Here is a 22,469-nt window from a genome sequence, read left to right on the forward strand (position 1 = left end):
TCAATCAATAATTCACGATCTCTATTCCAGCCTTATTTATGAAGTTGTAGCTTTCCAAGATGGAAAGTGAGTAAATGATTTATTTACACACAAAACAAGTAGAAAGAGGACGTGCATATGTCCAAATTAAATATTGCAGATTAGATACAGAATTATAAAACACGACACGGAGCAGCATCGGCTTTCCGTCACAAAATGGATCGATAGTAATCGAGGAGGCAGCTGGAACGGATTCAAACAGGCCGCTCATCAATATTTCATCCAGTAATTAGACCACAGAGGAGGCCTGTGGCCTTCAGTGTGGAAACATTTGTCCCTCACTGAAACTGGGTCACAGAGATTATAATGTTATTATTATTATCACCATCAATGGTAGATCCTCAAATGAAAAGATGAACATGTTCCTGTCAGACGGAGCTGCAGAGAAATGATCATGTTTCCTTTGTACACACTTTAAACTATAAGCTAATAAGCTATTTGTTGTATTTGCACGTCGCCATCTAAAAGTAAACAAAGAACTCAGAATGTCTTTCGTTGTGTTCGGTCAGTCTGACGTTAAAGTCGTGGGTATGAGTCGGGTTCAGTCATAGTCATAAAAAGAATGATAAAATAACTCTCATCCTCAGGAGACCATGAACATGTAACTAGATGTTGTAATCGGGGCAGTTGAGACAGACCAACGTCTTTATCCAGAAATACCTGAAATCTGTATTTCTCAATAAATCCAGTTTTTAAATGTGTAATTATTATTTAGTCAGTTTATATATCATGTGCAGTGATGTTCATGTCTTTATTTTGAAGCTTTTTGCAGAGATAGAAATGCACACCGTGCGTTTTTATTGTTACTTTGTTTATTGATCACATTAAAATCCATTTGTGCTGCTGTTTTGACAGCGAAATGACGACTTGTGTAAGAGGTTTATTCAAAAGCACGGAGCAGCAACAGAAGCTTTACTCTCTTCAGCCTCTAATCTCATCATCGCTGCTTTCCTCTCCTTCTCTTTTAGTCCCACCAGGATTAAAGGGGTTAAAAGAAAACAGATAGGATCACATACTGTAGAGGAACAGCAGAACCATAAGCTCCATTAGTTACCAAAAAAACTATTTTAGTCTTGAAAGCGGCTCCAAGTTGCCTTTTGAATCCTATTTTGTGCATTTTACATCTCATTATATGATTAGAAAGTATAAACATAAAATCCCTTTATCGCCTTTAATTCTACTAGACAAGTTTTAACTGTAAAATATTTGTGTAAAACAAAAGATTTCTTTTTTTTTTATTAATAGCCGCCCAGCTGGTGAGCACAGTGGAACGTTTAGGAGCTAAAAATAAATAATTAACGCCCTCCTCTCTGTGCACCAGTATAGCTCAGTTGCTAAGATAACCTGCAGCTACATCCTTTAAAGCGATGACTCTGAGTTTTTGAGTCCACTTAGGAGGCCTGACACGCCCTCACGCCCTCACGCCCTCACGCCCTCTCGCCCTTATCTGGTCGGGTGCCGCCCGTCACATCTCGTGCTCGCTCTCTGACAGCGTTGCGTCAGGCCTGGTTGTTGGCCGGGCATCAGCGCTCGGCTCAGGACACCACGAGACAAGCTGATTAAGAGGCAGGATTTCCAGCAGATCAGAGCGGCTATTCTCGGCCTCGGCCCCGAAACAGATTAGGACCCTCCGGAGCCGCCTGCTGCTTCAGGTCTGCATGGTGGGACGACTCACTGAGTGCTCGGGGGCGTTTATCCAGCTTTCACTCAATTACATGACTGCGTTTTCTGGAAGCTGCCCAGAGAAGCTCGTGTTTATTTAACGGAGGGTAGAGTAACATTCTCATCAGCCTCCTAGTGATTAGAAGTTGCATGTGGGAGTTTTTTACCCAAAAGAGCAGCCAAGTTGCAGATTTACATCTTCAAATGCATGCAGTGGTTTGGATGTATATTTCTCTCTCTTTCAGCTCTGTTTTGGGTCTCCACCACCTGATTCATTAGTACAGCTTCAACTGGTTATAAAGCTAATTATCTCCAACTAATTGCATTTTGTATTAACCAGGCAGCAACATCTGGTTCTGTAAAGTGAAGTCGATGCTTCGTGTCTTAAAGCTGCATTCTCTCTAATGTACACCAGGGGGCGACTCCTCTGGTTGTATAGAAGTCTATGAGAAAATGACTCTACTTCTCTCTTGATTTATTACCTCAGTAAACATTGTAAACATGAGTTTATAGTCTCAAACTCTAGTTTCAAGTCTTCTTCAATACAGCATGATGTTCATTTAGTAATTGATGGTCCATTTAGAGTCAAACAAACCATAAAGCAGGGTATGCTTTAGGGCGGGGCTTACAGTGATTGACAGGTCTCTACATCACTCTGCAATACAAATATGGTCACTTCTGTTCACTGGTGGCAAAAATCCAAGATGGCGACGGCCAAAATGTCAAACTCAAGGCTTCAAAACACCAATTGGTGACATCACGACGAGTCCGGCTGTGTCTTATATACAGTATATGGTATAAACACATATTTGCTGATTTAGATGATGAATTAATTAAATACTTTATCTGACGAGGGAAAGAAGGAAAAGAGGTACCTTAGTAGTTATATTTCCTTACTTGGTGTGACTTTCACAAACTGAATCATCTTTAGGACTCACTGTTAACATTTTCTGTCTCTTTTAACACAACAAGAAGATGAATGGTAAGGTTTAATCACAGTAACATCCACCTCCTCGACAGGGAACGTTACTCACACACTCTCTCTCTCACACACACTCTCACACACACACACACACACACACACCACACACACACACACACACACACACACACACGAAAACAAAAGACACCAAATCAGTCATTCCTCCAATTTAAACACTTCTACTGTTTCTACCAGTTACCAGCTGGGGCTTAATTTATGCTCCGTTAACTTCTCACAACAACTTCCTGTGACTCATTTCCTGCTGTCAAGTTTTTACTAAATTTCTAGTTGATTTTCCGCCTCTTTGCAGATGAATATTGGTGTAAGTATTGATAGTAAAACATACCGATTGGCTCTTGCACAACCAGACGATAAAGACAAGGCGCTGAAAGCTTAAAACCACAGAAGAAGAGCTGTGGTAATTGATTAAATCTAGTCCAGACAATCAAGTCTAATCTAGAATGCGGATTCTATTTTTTTTTTCCACCTGTGATTGGTCTTTGGCTTTGTTAAGAAGTGTAAAACTGTCTGTTGGCACTCTGTCACACACACACACACACACACACACCAAACCTGTCCAACACAGCCGACTTAAACGCTTTTTATAACCCGCGGTAAACCCCGGGGATTATACCGTTAACAGCCCCTCTAACGCCCCGACTGCCTCTGAATGCAGCAGGAGGTTCTGACTAATAGCAGCAGCAGCAGTCAGGTGGAGAAACAACAACAACAGGCCTGATTTAATGAGATATTATCAGATAGAAATGTGTCACAATGAGCATCAGATTTCTCCCGTTTTAAACACTGAATATCTTCCCGAGAAGCTTTTGTAAAGAAAGACTAACGGGGAAAACCAAGAGTTCAAAATTAAACACAGCAGTAATGATTTTCCGGTGCTTCTCGGTGCACCGGATCTCTTTTTGTCAGGAGAGGGGGAATGGGAAATCTCACGTTTGGTTTTGGTTACGTGAGAATCTGATCTGGGAGGACAAAAGCAGAAGCTCCTCTGTGTCTTCTGTGTTTAACTGCAGACGTCTCTTCTGCCTTTTTTGGTGCCGAGCTTCAGAGGGAGACGCTGACGAGTCAACGGGAACATTAAAACATGCTGCGAACAAGAGGATAGTTTAATAAAGAAGCTTTGTCTCTTTACTGTTGCCCGTTTATATTGTATGTATTTATTCTTAAACATTGTGGAAAAGGTCTTGAAAAGTAAAGTTTGAACTTTTTCTCAATTAAGGAAAAAGGCGGCTTTAATTTAAAGGAATAGTCTGACATTTCGGGGTAAACGCACTTATTTGTCTTCTTGCAGAGAGTTAGAAGAAAAGATAAGATACCATCGTTCAAAATGAAGCTGCAACCGGCAGCCAGTTAGCTTAGCACAAAGACTGGAACCAGGGGAGAACAGCTAGCCCGTCTCTGTCAAACCTTCCAGCATCACTAAAGGTCACTAAGGTTTGTTTTCCTAAAGATGTCCATGTATGCTAAGCTAACCCACCAATTCAACACATTTAAAACTTTGTATCCACGGTGAACTGAGCATTTGTCGATGAAGACTGTGTGATGCAGTCGAAAGCTCCAGAAAAAGTCTAGTTTTTGTACATACAGAGAAAAATTAATGTTCAATAAATGAGCTTTACAAACACTGTTATTGTTGATTGAGCTGCTGGGTGAGCGATGTCTTGCTCAAGGGCACTTAAACACACTTCATATCAGCCAGTGAAGGGATTAAACCTTTGAGTTACTGTACTTCTCTTCTTGTGGTGCAATAGAATCAAGAAAAACATGAATCTTTTCACACATTTATTGTATTTACTTGAATACAAAAGTGCAAAGAAAGAGGATACAAATGAAAACATTTCTTCCCCAAACAACAGAAACAATTGATTAAAAATGGATTTTTATAAAAGGGGAGACAAAGTAGAGTAAACGCTTCTCAAATGAAACTCACTCTTGCTTGATGCAAGCAACAAACCGGTGCCGAGTGACAGGAGGATAAAATTATGTAACGCAGAACTGTAAATCCTCTCGGTGCTGCAGTGCCAGTCGGGACCTGGAGGAGCCTGGTGCCCCCGCTGGATTATCACAGTCTTATTAATGTAGATGGAAAATACACCGGAGCGAGGCAGAGAGCTGATAAACCACGTCCCTGTTTACTGGAGCTAAAACATGAAGAGAAACCGCTTTAGGTTCTTGGTTTGGTGGCGAAGGTGAGGTACCCTGTGTGACCTTGCGTTTCTCTGGGCAGGGTCGTGGTCTTCAAGGCGACGGAGGTCGGAGGCTTTATGTCGCCGGCGTCGGGCCGAGTCTGAGCGGAGGGGTCTGGGCCGAAGTCGGGCATCGGCAGGTAGACGGTTCGCACGTCGTGGACTCTCAGCAGGACCTCCAGGGTGCTGATCTCCTCGAAGCCCTGATCCCCCAACGCCTCGCACGTCCTCTGGACCTGCTCGATACACGGAGAGAACGAACACACCCGACCTCCTGGAGATGAGAGAGAGAGAGAGAGAGAGGACAGTTTAACGGCCGACATCGGGCTCCACAAAACTCCTGTTTCCAGGATCGTTGAAATGGTCGCTTTACCCGCCGCCATTTTCTCACGTGTGCCCGATCGGTACTACGCATTTACAACTCTCAACACAGATGTCACGGTTGCCCGATTGGGCAAGCGAATCGCTAGATTTACCAGCCCGACGTTGCATTTGACTTGCCCCGGGTTAGTGGGCGATCCTTATTGTTGACACATCCGATATAGTGTCCGACTTAAGCTTCATTCTAAGGTTGAATCATGGAGACTTTGGTGATCTTACCACCGCGAGGTTCACATTTGTGTTTTTGACTGAAATGTCTCAGAACAATTGGATGCTATACTAATATTAGTACACATTAAAATACTTAAAACGGTCACTTTTCAACCAAATGTATCCATGTTAATTTGAACATCTGAATAAAAGACTGAAGCTAAACGGAGTAGCAATGTTCAATTCCCATTTCAGCTAACGCTAACAATATGCTAACATGCTAGCCGATGTTTCGCTCGTAGAATAATCTGCAGAGCAAAGTCGTCTTGGTACAATTTTTGCAACATTAAACAAACAAGCAATCAAACACTAAAATATGAATGTGTCTAAACAGGAGTAGCTTGATTATTGTTAGTATACAGTACTTGTGAGCCTTCCTAATAGCTAACAAGTTAGCACAACATCAGGTCCATTAACTCCATTTGGCAATCCCAGGTGAGTTTGAACATCTGCAGTGTTTTATTGGTTTCTGACCTCATTTATCTTTGTCAGGTTTCTTCAGGATGGACGTTATAGTGCGTTAACACTGCTACTGCCTGCAGGAGACGACTGCTCCAGCGTGTTGAGGATAACATGCTAACCTGCAAGATTTACTTTAAAATCTTCTGCTGTGAAAATGTACACCAACCAGATGCAATAATGTTTGGTCTTCACAAACACCGGCATGGTCTGAACCATAATTGGGAACATATATAGCGCCAGGAGCCTGATGTGATTATCTCTAAGTGATTCTCTTAAAACATGAAGACAAGATCACTGCAGATCCACTTAACCCAGAATCATGTTCCCCTCGTCGTCTATCGGGGGCTGTTTGAGAGAATAAACTGAAAGTTTATGAATAAAACTACTCAAAAAGATGATTTATCATCCTTGCATGATTATTCTGACACTTTGGGCCAAAATCAAACCTTCCTTAAAAGCATTATCTCAAAAAGGAGAGCAGACGGTGTTTTCATTGTTATCTTTGTAAGAATGACGCTTAAAAAACAAACAGCCATGGACCAAAATAAATCAACTTACTACAGACTCGGGAGACATTTGGTCTCTTGTGGGAAAACCTGTGATACTACTACTATTAATAATTAGATTTTCTTACACCCAAAAGGCCCTTTTAAAGCAGATTGTTTTCCTTAACAAAGCAGGCCTGTGACCCGTTGGGCTCCGGGCCGAGGTTTGTGGATCATCGGGGGATGAACCGGCGCTCTAATGAACACAGATCACCTCTGGGCTCCGGCCTCTCGTCTCTAAACGAAACCCTGCGGTGATTCGCGGCGGGGAGGTCGGAGCGCCGAGCAGAGGAAACGCTCACTGGCTGACCTGAAGAATGTGACTCTGACCAGAACATCTGGGGAGGGGAGGGGTTAACGAAACAAATAGAGTTTCTATATGTTTTCTGCTCAACAGCTCTCTCAGGAGAGGAGTTAATGTCGTCTTCTCTTGGTGGAGATGTTACTCAAGTGTTGGTTCAACTCTGATGTGATGAAATTGTAGCATATGAATTAGTTATTTTAACAGCACCTTCATGATACGTCCAATATTCTCTCTCGTGTTTGCTCTATTTTTGGTCTCCACCCCCGTCTGATGGAAACGTCTGTCTCTGTAGCTGCTAAATGCTCTACTTTGTTCACCAGCTAGTCGCCAACTGAGAGATTTAAAAGTGGTGTTTTTGTTTGATTCTTTGAGGAGGAACTCAGTTTCACAGATCTGTCGATTAAATCGATTAGTCGTTAAAAATCATATGAGTGTTTGTCGACTAAGAATTTCTTTCAGCGAGGACAGCCCTTGAGGCAAATTTGTGAATTTATAATTAGAAATGGTAATTCTTTTCATGCGTTTTCTATCTCTAATACAGCATGATTTTTAGGTACCTAGAGAAGAACACCTTTGTATTTGAGGCACCACACACACACACAACAGTAAACTAGTTCAAGACATCGGTTCCTGTTGAAATTCTGTTACACAACTTGATTTGTTTTTTCACCTATTTGGTGACAGCTGTGCTGCAATCTGCTCATTTAATCTGAATTTACACTTCAGAGGGGAATAATCTGCAGAGACACAAACCTCCATCAAACCCAGTGACAGACTGAACTGAAGAAGGAGTCTGCAGAGGGCAGCCTTGTTGAAGAGTCCGACCCGTCTGGTAAACTCTGGGATGTTTCAGATAGCAGGCGTTCCTTTAGCCAACAGGACCAGTGTTCTCCCTCGAGACCTCAATAAACACAACTCCCAGCAACCAGGACCAACGCACAGGGAGGGGTCGGGTTGATGATTACACAAAGGCGTCTCAAGGCATTATTAATAGCCTCGAGTGTCAACCGTACGTCCACCACCGATAGCTTATACATGCGTGAAACTTGGGTTCCTTATCGGGTCGATGAGTGTTTGAGTTCACGGGGACATGTTTGCTTTACTGTTGCATAAGAGTCTTAAAACCAGCAGGGAGGGAGGGGTGATCAGCATCCTTTCTCAGAGACCAGGACGGGCCGCGGGCCAAAACATTAGAAGAATTACATTCTGTCCACTGCAGTAAAGCAGCTCTCAGCAACGTTTTGTTTTTTTCTTTCTTGAGCCCGAGAACGGATCTGGAGTCAGTCAACAAGGTGATGAATTTGGGCTGCGGGTGATACGTCTTGCCTCCTGTCGTTTCCACTCCGCACACAACTCATCTGCTAAATCTGTGGCTGGCTTCCACAGCTACACCGTGTGCAACAGCACTTATTATCCAACACCGTGCAATATTACATTTCAATATCAGTGTTGGCATCACTTATAATTTAAATAGGTGAGATTTGAGTGCTGTTGTACAAGAATTTCCTTCTGGATTAATAAAGTTATATCTTATTTTATTGAGTCAGGTGCACAAAAACACCTCAGCACTTTCACAGGTGACTTGTTTTTTGGGGGTGCGGCAGTGGTTGCCCCCGGCTCTCTGGGGAAAACACCCAGTGTGAGCAGTGGGAAGTAAATCAAGCCTTTCCTTGTGGAGCCTCAGTCACCAGCTCTCTCTCCCTGCAGCATAACCCTGTATGGTCATGGGACTGCTTCTACAATGGCTGCACTCTATTTATCTGTATCTCTGGTGTGTGTGTGTGTGTGTGTGTGTGTGTGTGTGTGTGTGTGTGTGTGTGTGTGTGGGTCAATCGCTCATGAAAGGAATATGTAGCAGTGGCACCATAAAAGGGATTCACGGAGGAGGAGGGAGAGCAGCATTCCTCTTCATATTGGGGCTTACTTTTTTAAATCTCGCTGCATTAATGTGCCGCGGGAACGTGAGCATGTAATAATAATAATAATAATAATAATAATAATAATAATAATAAGTACTCATGAACCACTGATCCTGTGCATCTTAACTGTGTCGAGTCACTCACTTTTTGTTAGTTCATTGGATGAATAGATCTGGTGGCAGCGTGCGATATTACCTTTTCTAATCCATTAAGATATTCAATATTCAGGCTTTTTTCCTTCTATCAAACACACGCGGTCAGAAAAACGTAGCGCCATCAGTTAGATCCGTCACGATATCAGGATTATAGCCAAAATAGTTCATGATATCGATGCTATAAAACAAAACTAATTCTATTAGTCAAAATGAATCTTTAACTTTGTTTATTGTGCGTTTCTTTACAAATTAATTAGATTCAAAATCCGAGTTGAGGGAGGTGGAGAGAGATTCTGTAACCACAGCTGTTAAATGATTTAAGAGGCGCTGGAATATTTACATGATATTAATATTTCATTTTTAAATACGTCCGTTAACATCAGTGCCGATATATTAAGACACCACTCGTGCCAATATTGACCTCTTTTCAGCAGATTGTGTACGACACAGATCCGCGTCTAATACAGTTTTCTTCATCAATGTCATCATGAATGTTTCCACGATCAGTGAGACAAATGAGATTAGCTTCCAGATTACACGCCCTGTTCCACCAGTGTGACTTGTGACTATGTACAGACTCGGTGCGACCGTGAAACAGGAAGCAGCTCCGTGTTCACATAAAATGTTACTTCTGACCCCCTTCAGTGAACCGACGACCTGCCCGGACTTGCTGCTTCCTCTGGTCGTCACAGAAACACCAAACATGAGTTTATTCTGTGACCGAGAACAAACAGTAACACAAGGTCGAAGAGTTAATGAGAGCTGCGTCGGCTCGGATCGATGGACGCTGTTTGAGTGCAGAGGGGTCATGTCACAGTCATGTTCCTGAGTCACAGGAAAGTCAACATCAGGGGATGGTGAGTGTTTCTCGCCATAAAACGCCTTCTCTCACACACACACACACACACACACACACACACACACACACACACACACACACACACACACACACACACACACACACACACACACACACACACACACACACACACACACACACACACACACCTCCAGTCATTCATTCACCCAGGTGTTCATTTAATGCCAGTTTAAGTAGCTGGTAGCTAAAAAAGACAAATTAAAGCAATAAATCCTCACATTGAAGGAGCTGAAAGCAGCAGATGTTTGGCATTCAAAATGTACTTCAATCAATTATTACAATAGCTGCCAATTAATCGACCAAAGTTTAGGACGCGTGTAGCAAACATCAGTGTTTTTACTGGAGAGCTAACGTGCATCAAGGCGAGGGAGGCACTGACTTTTACAGTCCCAATATTGAGATCAACACTTGGCCTTTGAGTATCGTCTGATATAGAATACAGTGAAAAGGAAATCACTGGCATCCAGTAGAAAATGGATCGATGCTAAACAGGCAGCAACCTCCAGTTCTGAAGAAGTGTCTTAAAGCTGCATTCTCTCTACTGACCACCAGGGGGCAACTCCTCTGGTTGTATAGAAGTCTATGAGAAAATGACTCTACTTCTCTCTTGATTTATTACCTCAGTAAACATTGTAAACATGAGGTTATGGTCTCAATCTCTAGTTTCAAGTCTTCTTCAATACAGCATGATGTTCATTTAGTAAATGATGGTCCATTTAGAGTCAAACAGACCATAAAGCAGGGGATGCTTTAGGGCGGGGCTACACGGTGATTGACAGGTCTCTACCAGAGACGTATACGTCACTCTTCCTTGTTCCAAATATGGACACTTCTGTACCGCGGCTCAGAAAAGGTTGAAAGAAACCGAGTTAGAGAGTCCTACCTCGTCTCTTCATGGCAGCCTTGGCGTGTCCCACGGCCTCCCAGGGGCTGGGGATGTCCAGGAAGACGGCATCCGCCACCCCGGTCACCCCGAAGCCGTCCTTGCACACGTCCTGGTTCCTGACGGTGACCAGGCGATCCACGCGGTGCTCCTTGAACTCCTCCGCCGCCTTCTCCGCCCGCTGCTCGTGGAACTCCACCGTGTGCAGGTGACCCGAGGGGGCGATGGAGCGCAGGATGGCGTGCGAGAGCGAGCCGCTACCGGTGCCTACGACACAGTTGAAGAATAAAATAATGGGACACAAGAGGACAAAAAGCTGTGTAGACCTGGAGAGTTGGGCACCAATTCTCAGTGGGTTTAGCAGTGTTTAGCAATGTATTATAATTATTTAAAGTGTTTGTTATTTCTTTTTTTTAATTGAAACCGTATCCACTGTAATTATTAGTCGATCATAGAAAATGGATCGGCAACTATTTCTTATAATCGATTCATCGTCATCTGGTTTCAGTCTTTGAAATATGAATATTTTCTGCACTTCTTAGTCTTCGATGATGGTAAATTAAATATCTTTGGGTTTTGGATTTGAGATGCTTGAAGATGTCAAAACTGTTTTTGGGGAAAATGTGTTTCCAGAAAGAGGTTCCGACTCTCCTCCAGAGTGGAAATGAAGGCGTGTTATCTAATAAAACCTCAAACGTCGGTCTTTGTTGCGTCTCACAGACACTCTCTGGTTCTCTCTCCACTGATGAGAGGACGCTACATCTCTGAGTGTGCAGAGCTCTGGTTGTCAGAGTGATGTGTGATTGCACGAGAAGCAGAATAGCACCAGTCATGTGACTTGCTGTTAAGGACGAGGGGGGGGATGAAGCATCGAGAGCACAGCTAGAAGCCAGCAGACCCCCCCACCCCACCCACCCCCTTTTTCTTCTTCTTCTCCTGATATTACATCACCGCCGCCTTTGTTCGTGTGGCGACAAAGAGGGCTATGTTTACCCCACAGCAGCACTCTGACTAGCTAAAAACCTCTCACTGCTGAGCCGGATACAAGCAGGAAACTGTGGAGGGTGTTATAAACTGAAGGAATGAGAATATGCAAATTTAAACATGCAGACAAAAACAGCTGTCTGTTACATAACCACAGGGGGGAGGGGGAGACAGACAGACGGACCTTTCTGCTTAAATTACCTCATTAGGTTATTTTATCTAACTGTGCTGATTGTCCTCACTGGTTTTATGTTGATATACATGCAGTGACTATCAAAACATAATACAAGTCCTGAAATTAAAACTACAGTTTTGTGTTTTTGGTGTTGTCGTATTTGGATTAAAGTTTCATTCATTTCATGAAGTCAGTTTTCATTCCTATCGTTTGTCGTTTACTCAGCAACATTTCTCTGCAGCTGGCAGAGATTTCTCTGTAATCTGGTGGAGAGTTAGATGACGGGAGCCCACAAAGATTTAGATTGTTTTTTAAATCCCTCTTTTAAATGTATTCAATTTTTGGAACATAAAATGGATGAGACCACATTTATTTATTTATTTGTGAAATGCTATTTCCTATAACTGAATGCCACATAAACTACCATAGTTCTCTGGTGTATATATATATATATATATATATATATATATATATTTAGACGGTGAGTATGAGGCTATACATGACAGATAATATGTCAATTACTATTGATTATTTAATTAATTGTTTTGTCTATAAAATGGTGAGATATCTGATCAATATTCAAAAAGATATTCAATTTACAAAAAGAAAACAAAAATCAGCAAATCTTAACTACTGAGTGGTTGTATTTTTTTTTTTTAAATGGTTAAAATGAAGAATGAATTATCAAAATGACTGTTGAAATACTAATTGAAATGTGATTATAGAGCACAAATGTTTAACCTTTGTTGTAAAAATTGCATTTTTATTGATCAGCAGAGAGTCGGTAGCATGGCTAAAGAATTAGCATTGTATTGGTACAAGTATTCCCATATTTGGTGTTGTGCTGCATCGGTTCATGAAATAAAGGAAGTGGTATCGACGAGTACTTCAGGGTTTCATAGAGGAAATGTAACTTAGTTTGACCTCTCCTACGTGTGTCAGCTCGAGGACTTGGTGGCCACATTAACCAGCAGCTCCTTCACACAAAGACAGTCTGTGTTTCCACTTCAGTTAGTCGGTGTGAAGAGCAGACTATCACACAAATGATGACAAACTGCCCTTTAATGAGCGCGCTGCACCATTCTGCACTAATATCTCAAATCCATTGGTATTGTTCATATATATATATATATATATATATATATATATATATACACACACACACACACACACTTACACTTATGGATATATATTTATATTGTACATAGTTAAATGTTTCTTGTTTATTTCTATATTCCACATATGTACGTTGAGAGCAACGTGAAAACCGGATTCAAACTCCTTGTATGCGTACGTGTACATGGCCAATAAAGCTGATTTCATCAGAGTGGTTTCCTGGATGAGAAGCAAAAACTAGGCCACATGTCAAAAAAAAAAAAAAAAAAGAGAAAGTGAAAGTAAGAGAGTAAAGTCCTCCAATCGTTAACCCACTTCTGTCTCTGTAGACTTCAGTAACGCACTGTCGTCGTTGGACAAATTAAATAATACACATATCTGTAATAAAGCTGCCATTTTCTAAAAACCAAGAATCACACAAATCCACTGAATGTCAAATAATTTAATTCATGTAAATATTGAAACGCTTCTGTAAACAAATTTGCCGCCAAGAGATGAAACTAGATCAACAAAAATGTTTTGTCTCCATTATAATCTGCAGCGGACGAGACATTTGATCTAAATACTGGCCCCAATATATTGGCTGCAACAAAAGGTTGGTTTTTATCATGTTTTTATCAGAACTTGGCCCCCAAAACATTTAGCAGTTTGCTGCAGCAGAATGCGAGACTAGCCGTGGACAGACAGAGGTGCACACTCACTCACGGACGCACGACTGCATAATCTGGTATCGCTGCATACTAAGCGATTATTTAGCATGCTACTAAAGATTATACATGATTATCGCTAGTTTCATATCGTATAAGTATAAATATAAGCCAGAAGCACGACCACCTGGACTGAGACTCTGGTCTCTTTGGTCCTGTACCAGCTGTGAGCCCCCTGGGCCGGTTGAACTTGTCATATTTGTGCAACCTCAATACTATGACTCCAAAGCCCTTGAGTTCCAGTGAGCATCTGCTGAGTATACTGAATCAAAAAAATACACCATACAGTAAACACTCAGCCAAGGTGACTCCTCTACATGACCAGATGCTCCTTCAGCAAGTGAGAACAGCCAACAGAATTATCGCCTCTAATCGCTGCATGTTTATACAGCATGTACTGGTTAAAGAGTCACCACTGTGACGAACTAAACGCTGATCAGCGCCTCAACGACGCAGAACGATACTCAAGTGTTGTTATGTGCAGCTAATAAAATGCTGCAACCAGCAAGTCATTTAATAAACCATCCGATAGTTAAACCATTAATCCTCTGAATAAAAACATGATAAGACTTTCAGTGATGGTTTTAATCTAATGCATGTGCAAGAGTTAAATATGCATAAAAAAAAAGAAAAGACCAGAGTAATGTGATGCCGGGGCATAGTGCAGCCTTCTTGCTGACTAAACCGATTTCCTACTGAGCTCATTCATCACCCAGGAGACCCTTCCAATTTCTCGCACGCACACACGCACACACACACACACACACACACACACACACACACACACACACACACACACACACACACACACACACACACACACACACACACACACACACACACACACACACACACACACACACACACACACACAATCAATAAAGTGACATTCGCAGGGCTGGGCTGGCAGCAGTAAAACATGATTGAGCACTGCACCACCACACGCATTTTAACATGCTCGCCCATCCCCCATCCCCCATCACTGCCCTTGGCCTGGAAGAAAATGCAGCTAAAGCTAGCCCGAAAACACACCAACACACTTGGAGTGACCGCAATTAAACAAATGGAGCTGAAGGCGAGAGACAAGAAGTGACATTGTCAACAAACACTGAATTACATAATTGTCTCGGGCACATCTGCGAGCTATCACATGATGTCCAATATCACCAGCTGAGGCTCTGTGGAACAAAACATGTGACTGAAAAAGGTGTGAACGGGACGATTTAAATCAGGCGCTTCTTAAAGCTGCAGTAGAAAAGATTATATAAGAAAAGATAGGCTGCTATAAAGCAACATATCCCATCCCCCTACTTGAGCCAGTGGAGGGAGGATTCAGATGCTCTACTTAAAGTAAAAGTACTAATATAACACTCTGAAAATACTCCACTGTGAATGAACCTGCATTGAAAACCTTTGTGCAAGTATGCAAGTATTATCAGCAAAAAAGAACAAAAGTAAATGCAATATCTGATGTTTTTGTGTTGATCAATGTGTGTGTTGCATTGTAACTCCTTTATATACGGTTGGCTAGTTTACTCTCCATCAATGCATCCTATTCTAGAAGATGCATTTTACAGCTGATCAAAGAGGCTTTTTAAAAAGCAATTTATATTATTTTCAATGCCAATTTATTTAGTTCTGCTATTTCCATTCTCCCAAAAAATATGCAGAAACTGTTTGTTTATATGTGCTATCCTGTCAATGATGCTCATGAACTGTATTGCTCTCTTAAACCAAACATTCCTGCCATTTGCAGTGGACTATCTTTCTACCAACTATGTCATGCTTTTCATCGATTTAATCCTCGACCGACACATTTGTCTTGAATCTGAAGTGACCCTCACCTGACTCGCAGACGACGGAGCCCGGCTTCAGCTCCAGCATCATGGTGATGGTGGCGATGTCGGTGGTGTAGAGGATCTGTGTGCGGTGGGGCAGGTTGACGGTCCACAGCTCCGGCGTCGGGTGAAGCACGTAGACCCACCCGCCTTTGCTGCAGGTTACCTTCGACCCGTAGCGTTTACCGATCAGGTCTGAGGAGTGGCGAATGACTCCGTAGCGCGTCTGTGTTTGGGCGCCATGCCGCACCTTGACCGGCGTCATGGATTCATGGCCCAGGTAGACGATGGCGACGTCACCGTCCTGAATGAGGTCCGAGTACTCCACAAAACTCATGGTGAGCACCGTCAGTCTGCGACAAGGAGGGAGGAGATTAACAGCAATAACTCATTGTGTGTAACATTTAAAATATCCTCCGTCATGTTCACCTTTGGGGTTTAAACTTCAATTTTTTGGACAACCAACTCTGCAATCCTACTACCGTCATAGACGCTCACAAGTTACCAACCATCCCAAATGACATGGAAAAAAGGAGTATGCTAGTTACGGCTAATGTAGCCTTGAGTCTCAAGCTGAGATAACCGTCTCCAAGACCTGCAAACCAGAGTTTCCTCCCACCTTTTTTTGTTTCTATTCAAAAATGGACCATAATTTACTAAATGAACATCATGCTGTATTGAAGAAGACTTGAAACTAGAGTGAGACCATAAACTCATATTTACAATGTTTACTAGTTTCAAGTCTTCTTCAATACAGCATGATATTCATTTAGTACATAACATGTATAACATATACATTTGTAACCGGAGGAGTCGCCCCCTGATGTCCATTAGAACGAATGCAGTTATAAGGCACTTCAGCATTGGCGTTACATAACAGTACTTCATCAACTCCAACTGTCATGTCCCAAATGTTCTCATATTAATGGATTTTTAATTAAATATTATTTAATAGCACACGTTCTATACAAGTAGACATTTTTTCCTCATGAAGCCAGGATTTGTCGCTGTTTTTATACTGTACTTTTAATTATTTTGACTTATTTGCTTACTTTCTAGTTAAGTTTTTAGCGTCTCCATCATAGCATATATGTTGCGTTCAGGAGCGTACACAGGTTGGTGTTGGAGGATGTTTACTACAGTAGTTTATTGTATGAAAATAAACATAGTAAAAATTAGTATCACTGCATTTGTTAACATATTTGTTTTCCGTTTCCCCTAAACACAGATGTGTGTGTGGATATATATATATATATATATAAAAATAACACACACACACAGCTAAATGTATTTTTCAGTTAGCTGTGTTACTTAATCTTGAACGTACCCTGAACTCTAGCCTAACTACCACTTGCACAAACTGAAGAATAACTGTCGTTTCATTCTACCAACCGCTGGAGTTAAACTAACAGTTCACTTCAGAGAGAGACAGCGACAGGACGGATTCACGATGGCAGACAACATTGACAATATGTGAGTCAGATTAATCAATGACTATTGTTATCTTTCTGTTGTCGCTTTGGGGGAAACAATTGGGGTTTGTGTTGAAGTCTGTTTACTGGGTTGATTGGGTTTAAGTTAATTTAGGTTTTAGTCAGATAGTTAACTCATTGGGGTTAGTTAGGTTTAAATTGAACTAAAGTTAAACACAACACATTTAATGGGCTTTTATGTAACGTTAACTGATTTAGCTGATAAGGTTATCCCAACTGACGCAAATGTTAGCTAATTGGACGATATGGTTATCCCAACTGACACTAACGTTAGCTAATTTAACAACGATAAGGTTATCCCAACTGACGCTTACGTTAGCTAACTTAGTGACGATGAGGTTAAGACAACTGACACTAACGACAATGAGGTTATTCCAACTGACGCTGTCGGCTAACTTAGAAACGATGAGGTTATCCCAACTGACACTGTTGGCTAACTTAGTGACAATGAGGTTAAGCCAACTGACGCTAACGACGATGACATTATCCCAACTGACTGTTAGCTAACTTAGCAACGATGAGGTTATCCCAACTGACGCTGTTGGCTAACTTAGCGACGATGAGGTTATCCCAACTGGCGCTAACATTATCCCAACTGACTGTTAGCTAATTTAGCGACGATGAGGTTATCCCAACTGACGATGAGGTTATCCCAACTGACGCTGTTAGCTAACTTAGCGACGATGAGGTTATCCCAACTGACGCTGTTGGCTATTTTAGCGATGATGAGGTTATCCCAACTGACGCTGTTAGCTAACTTAGAGATGATGGGGTTATTCCAACTGACGCTACCGTTAGCAACGATGAGGTTATCCCAACTGACACCAATGTTAGCTACCGTTAGCAACGATGAGGTTATCCCAACTGACACCAATGTTAGCTAACTTAGTGACGATGAGGTTAATGTCAACTGACGCTAACCACGATGACATTATCCCAACTGACGCTGTTAGCTAATTTAGCATGGATACCGTTATTCCAACTGACGCTAATTTAGCGAGGATAACGTTATCCCAACTGACGTTTACGTTAGCTAACTTAGTGACGATGAGGTTAATGCCAACTGACGCTAACGATGATGAGGTTATCCCAACTGACGCTAACGTTAGCGGTTATTGAAGACTGATAGGTAGCGTTAACGTTATAGTTATTGGGTCACATTTTTAATGCAGTTAAATTATAAGTAACTTCACTTAACTTTTCTGAATTAAAAAAAATCGTTTCTACACTTTCTGACCTCAAACCTACAGAAAGGTCACAGTGCATAAATGTCTGTAAGCACAACTATAACGAACGAGTGCTAACGTTGCTGAGCTTTGTGTTTGAAACGTTGGACGCTGGTTTTAACTTGCTAACTAGCTAGCATGCTAACGTTAGCTTCCGTAACGTTTAACTAGCTAACCAACGCTCGGCAAGTAAAACAACCGTTGGCGGGATATCGACCTACCGTCTCGTGACGTCTGAGTTTCAAACGAACACAGCCGTTGGACGCTAAACGGTAAATTGTGCTCTTAATGTCGTTGAACGTTTACAGCGCTGACAGCTACCCATTCATTCTCCTCACACACGTGGTGTTGTTTTCAGAGGAAGTCGAGGAGACACGACCGGAAGCAGAAGTACTCCATGAACTAGTAAACTCCCTTCCCTGACAAAGTGGATTCAAAGAGGCAGTACGGATGATTTGTAAATCTGCGTTTCACCTCCAGACTATGCATTTCTTTATGGTCACGTATGCACGAAATCTCCCCAAAATATGAGAAACCTTTCCTCCTAATGGACCCTTTTGTAACTAATATTACAATAATATTATTTTTGATTATAATTACTGATGCTGTCAAGTGTAGCATTTTACTGTTGTTGTTGGTTCTAATTTAAACTTATTTACAACAAACAGTCCACATGATTTGTATGTAAATCTGTGATGTGAAATGTAACTAGAGCTTTGATTTAGTTTGATTAGTTGTTTCATACATTTACACACATAAATGATGTCACATAAATGAAGTCTTTCCCTCAGTTCCAATTCATTGAACGTTATGTTGGTAAAACAGGTTATCGATCTTGTAAAAATAAACAGTTGGATTGGATCATAGGATTTTATATTATTTGCAAATTTCTATTTATTGCATTTATTGAATTAGTAGTGTAATCTGTGTATGTAGACGGAGTCCCCGCTTCACACAGAGCGCGTCCAATTAAATGAATTGACTACAGATTCTGACCAATGGGAGGAGAGACGGTCTCCTATAAATTACGATCTCAAGTCTTAAGCCTGACCGGAGATCTGCTGAACGCTGCTGCTTAGTGAGCTCCTCGGTCGGAACAATAGGGATATTTGTCTCAGCCCCAGGTAGCAATAGTCCTCAAATACGACAACAGGTAGGAATAATATTTAATTTGACGACAAATTCCATCACACTGGCGAATAATCTTTGAATTTGATCAATTAAATGATGTCTGCACGGTTTCATGGCCTTATGAATATGTCCGATTTTCGCTGAAAAGATTAACGTTATCTGTTGGATTTTATGTTAATGAATGAAATAATATAAAATAAAACTATGCATACGATTTCCCCTAAAATGTATCTGCTGCATATTTCTGCACCTGTTTAACGGCATTCAGGACACCGTGTTCACTGCATGACGTTTCATCGTCACACGAGCTAAACGTAACCTCCATAGTAATCTGCAGCAGACTCGATGTTTGACTGTTCCTCACTGTTCACCGTGTCTCCCTCCATCCTCCGCCCAGGGATCAGCCATGCCGTTCGGTAACACGCACAACCAGGAGAAGATGAAGTACGCCTCCGATCAGGAGTACCCGGACCTCAGCAAACACAACAATCATATGGCCAAGATCCTGACTCCTGCTATGTACGAGCGGCTGAGGAGCAAACAGACACCCAGTGGATTTACTCTGGATGATATCATTCAGACTGGGATAGATAACCCAGGTAAAAAGAAAATCGGCTTTTCGGCGAAACCGCCATCTGTTCTGCGCGATCGAGCGCGTCTAATGGCCGCAGCGGCGCTGTGCGCTTTGTCCCTGAGAGCTTTGTGCACTGCGACCTTGTGAAGGGATAAACTCTCTAACGTTAAGAGACATATTGAGAGCTGAGTCCGTTAGAAACCCTGTCAGCTTCCTCTAAATAGACCTCCATTATCACAGCATATTACACAGCTTTATAGCAAATGTTAAAGATTAGCAGCATTGCATAATGTATGCAGGGCGGCAGCGGATAATCCACTGCTGCTTTCACTGTTTTATAACACGCACACAGCCCAGTGTAGATTAATCTATCAACCCAACAGTGTTTAAACCATTCAGAGTGTTCAGGTGGACCTGGTCCCTGCTGCAGTGCAGGGACCAGGTTCACCCTGCAGACTGTGCTTCTCTTTAGTGCTAAGAGTATGGCCAATCTGACGCTGAAGAAGCCGTCAGCTGAGGAAGACTTCCCAGATCTCAGTCAGCACAACAACTACATGTCCAAGTTCTTAACCCTGGACATGTACAAGAGGCTGAGAGAGAAGGCTACGCCCAAAGGCTTCACCTTAGATGGTGTCATTCAGACAGGGGTTGACAATCCTGGTACAGTAATGCAGCTCCATCCTGAGATGTGATGACATTCAGCACATTGAGTTAGTGAGGATGTGAAGTCCGTCTGCCCTCTGTGACCCTGTTGCCTTTGTGTGCAGGCCACCCCTTCATCATGACCGTGGGCTGCGTCGCAGGAGACGAGGAGACATACGAGGTCTTCAAGGAGCTGCTGGACCCCGTGATCGAGGACCGACATGGAGGATACAAACCTTCAGACAAGCACAAGACTGACATCAACCCTGCCAACCTGAAGGTAGCGCAGCCCTCTGTTCAATTAACATGGCTGACTGTAATTCTGAACAGAGAAACTAACACGTGTCCTCCTCCTCAGGGTGGTGATGACCTCGACCCAGACTATGTCCTGAGCTCCCGAGTCCGAACAGGTCGCAGTGTCCGTGGCTTCTGTCTGCCGCCTCACTGCAGCCGAGGAGAGAGGCGTGCTGTGGAGAAGCTCTCCATCGAAGGTAAAGAGGCCCTAGAACCTGTTACTGCTGACAAAGAGGGTACCTGGCAGTCTGTCAGTGACTCAGCATGGACAGAAGCAATCTGTACCAAGTGCTCTGCATACAGATGGGTAGATGTGCTGATTCCTTTGTGTAGAGGGCTGTGGCCTGAACCAGTGATGCTCAACATGATGCTGCTCGGTCTCCTTTGTGTAGCTGTGGGCGCCCTCTAGTGGTGGTACGAGGAATGACAACAGATTAGAGAACCGATTTTAATTTATGTATTTGTACATATTTCTGTTTGAATGTTGGATCTTCAAACTGATCTTTCCCTCCCTGCAGCTCTGGCCTCCCTGACCGGAGACCTGAATGGAAAATACTACGCCCTGAAGAACATGACTGATGCCGAGCAGCAGCAGCTCATCGACGACCACTTCCTGTTTGACAAGCCAGTGTCTCCTCTGCTGCTGGCCTCAGGGATGGGCCGTGACTGGCCCGACGCCAGGGGCATCTGGTGAGACTTTATCATCTTTATCGTCACACAACCGTGTGTGTGTGTGTGGTTTCTTTTGGGAGATTTAATTTGCAAAGAAACTAAAGAGTGTAATTATTTTTGTCTAAAGGCACAACGATAACAAGACCTTCCTGGTGTGGGTGAATGAGGAGGACCACCTGCGTGTGATCTCTATGCAGAAAGGCGGCAACATGAAGGAAGTGTTCAACCGCTTCTGTACCGGACTCACCAAGGTTAGCAGGAAATGTGACGGTTTCGTTTACATGAGCCACTCTTAAGGTGTTTGGTTTAAATGAGCTGTACAAGCACCTTATCCTGTTTTATTGTGCTTAGATTGAGACCCTGTTCAAGGAGCGCAACCATGCTTTCATGTGGAACGAGCACCTGGGCTACGTCCTCACCTGCCCATCTAACCTGGGCACTGGCCTGCGTGCAGGTGTGCACGTGAAGCTTCCCAACATGAGCAAAAATTCCAAGTTTGAGGATGTTCTCAAGAAGCTGAGGCTCCAGAAACGTGGAACTGGTTTGTACCCCCCTCATATTTCTCTTTATTCTATAGTAATATTTGTATTTTAAAACTGTTAAATGTCTATGTTCATCAAGACGAGACTAAACCTTCTGTCTCGTCACCATCAGGTGGAGTCGACACGGCCGCTGTGGGCGGAGTGTTTGACATCTCCAACGCAGACAGACTGGGCTTCTCTGAGGTGGAGCTGGTGCAGATGGTGGTGGATGGAGTCAAGCTGCTGGTGGAGATGGAGAAGAAGCTGGAGAAGGGAAAGTCCATCGACGACATCATGCCCGCCCAGAAGTAGAACCATCCCGACACCAGTAACCTCCTTTACACCCCCCCCCCATTTGAATGAATGTTTGACTCTGTCCCTGAAACACACTCTGTATCAGTTTGATTTGTTTGTGTATTTAAGATGAAAAGGTTCCTGTGAGGATGAAAATAAAAAATGTTCTGTTTCAA

General features: G+C 42.6%; 2 protein-coding genes across 4 annotated transcripts; one reads left to right on the top strand and one right to left on the bottom strand.

Moving 5' to 3' along the window:
* Window positions 1–4,529: 4,529 nt before the first annotated feature.
* Window positions 4,530–18,511, bottom strand: trmt61a (tRNA methyltransferase 61A; the record flags this gene model as incomplete). 2 transcript variants are annotated; one of them, XM_079174890.1, is made up of 4 exons in its annotated part: window positions 4,530–5,161; window positions 10,627–10,893; window positions 15,453–15,799; window positions 18,387–18,511. In XM_079174890.1, 3 exons carry the CDS (start codon window positions 15,781–15,783, stop codon window positions 4,866–4,868), a joined length of 894 nt encoding a protein of 297 aa, XP_079031016.1. In that variant the 3' UTR covers window positions 4,530–4,865. The 2 variants fall into 2 exon arrangements, with proteins under 2 accessions (XP_079031016.1, XP_079031015.1); XM_079174889.1 differs by lacking the exon at window positions 18,387–18,511 and adding an exon at window positions 15,876–15,934.
* Window positions 18,512–19,223: 712 nt separating this feature from the next.
* On the top strand, window positions 19,224–22,469 carry ckba (creatine kinase, brain a). 2 transcript variants are annotated; one of them, XM_079174426.1, is made up of 8 exons: window positions 19,224–19,318; window positions 19,694–19,895; window positions 20,638–20,792; window positions 20,871–21,003; window positions 21,325–21,496; window positions 21,606–21,729; window positions 21,830–22,019; window positions 22,133–22,469. In XM_079174426.1, exons 2-8 carry the CDS (start codon window positions 19,703–19,705, stop codon window positions 22,309–22,311), a joined length of 1,146 nt encoding a protein of 381 aa, XP_079030552.1. In that variant the 5' UTR covers window positions 19,224–19,318; window positions 19,694–19,702; the 3' UTR covers window positions 22,312–22,469. The 2 variants fall into 2 exon arrangements, with proteins under 2 accessions (XP_079030552.1, XP_079030551.1); XM_079174425.1 differs by having other exon boundaries at window positions 20,638–21,003.

Source organism: Pholis gunnellus (assembly GCF_910591455.1).
Source record: "Pholis gunnellus genome assembly, chromosome: 15".
NCBI lineage: Eukaryota > Metazoa > Chordata > Actinopteri > Perciformes > Pholidae > Pholis > Pholis gunnellus.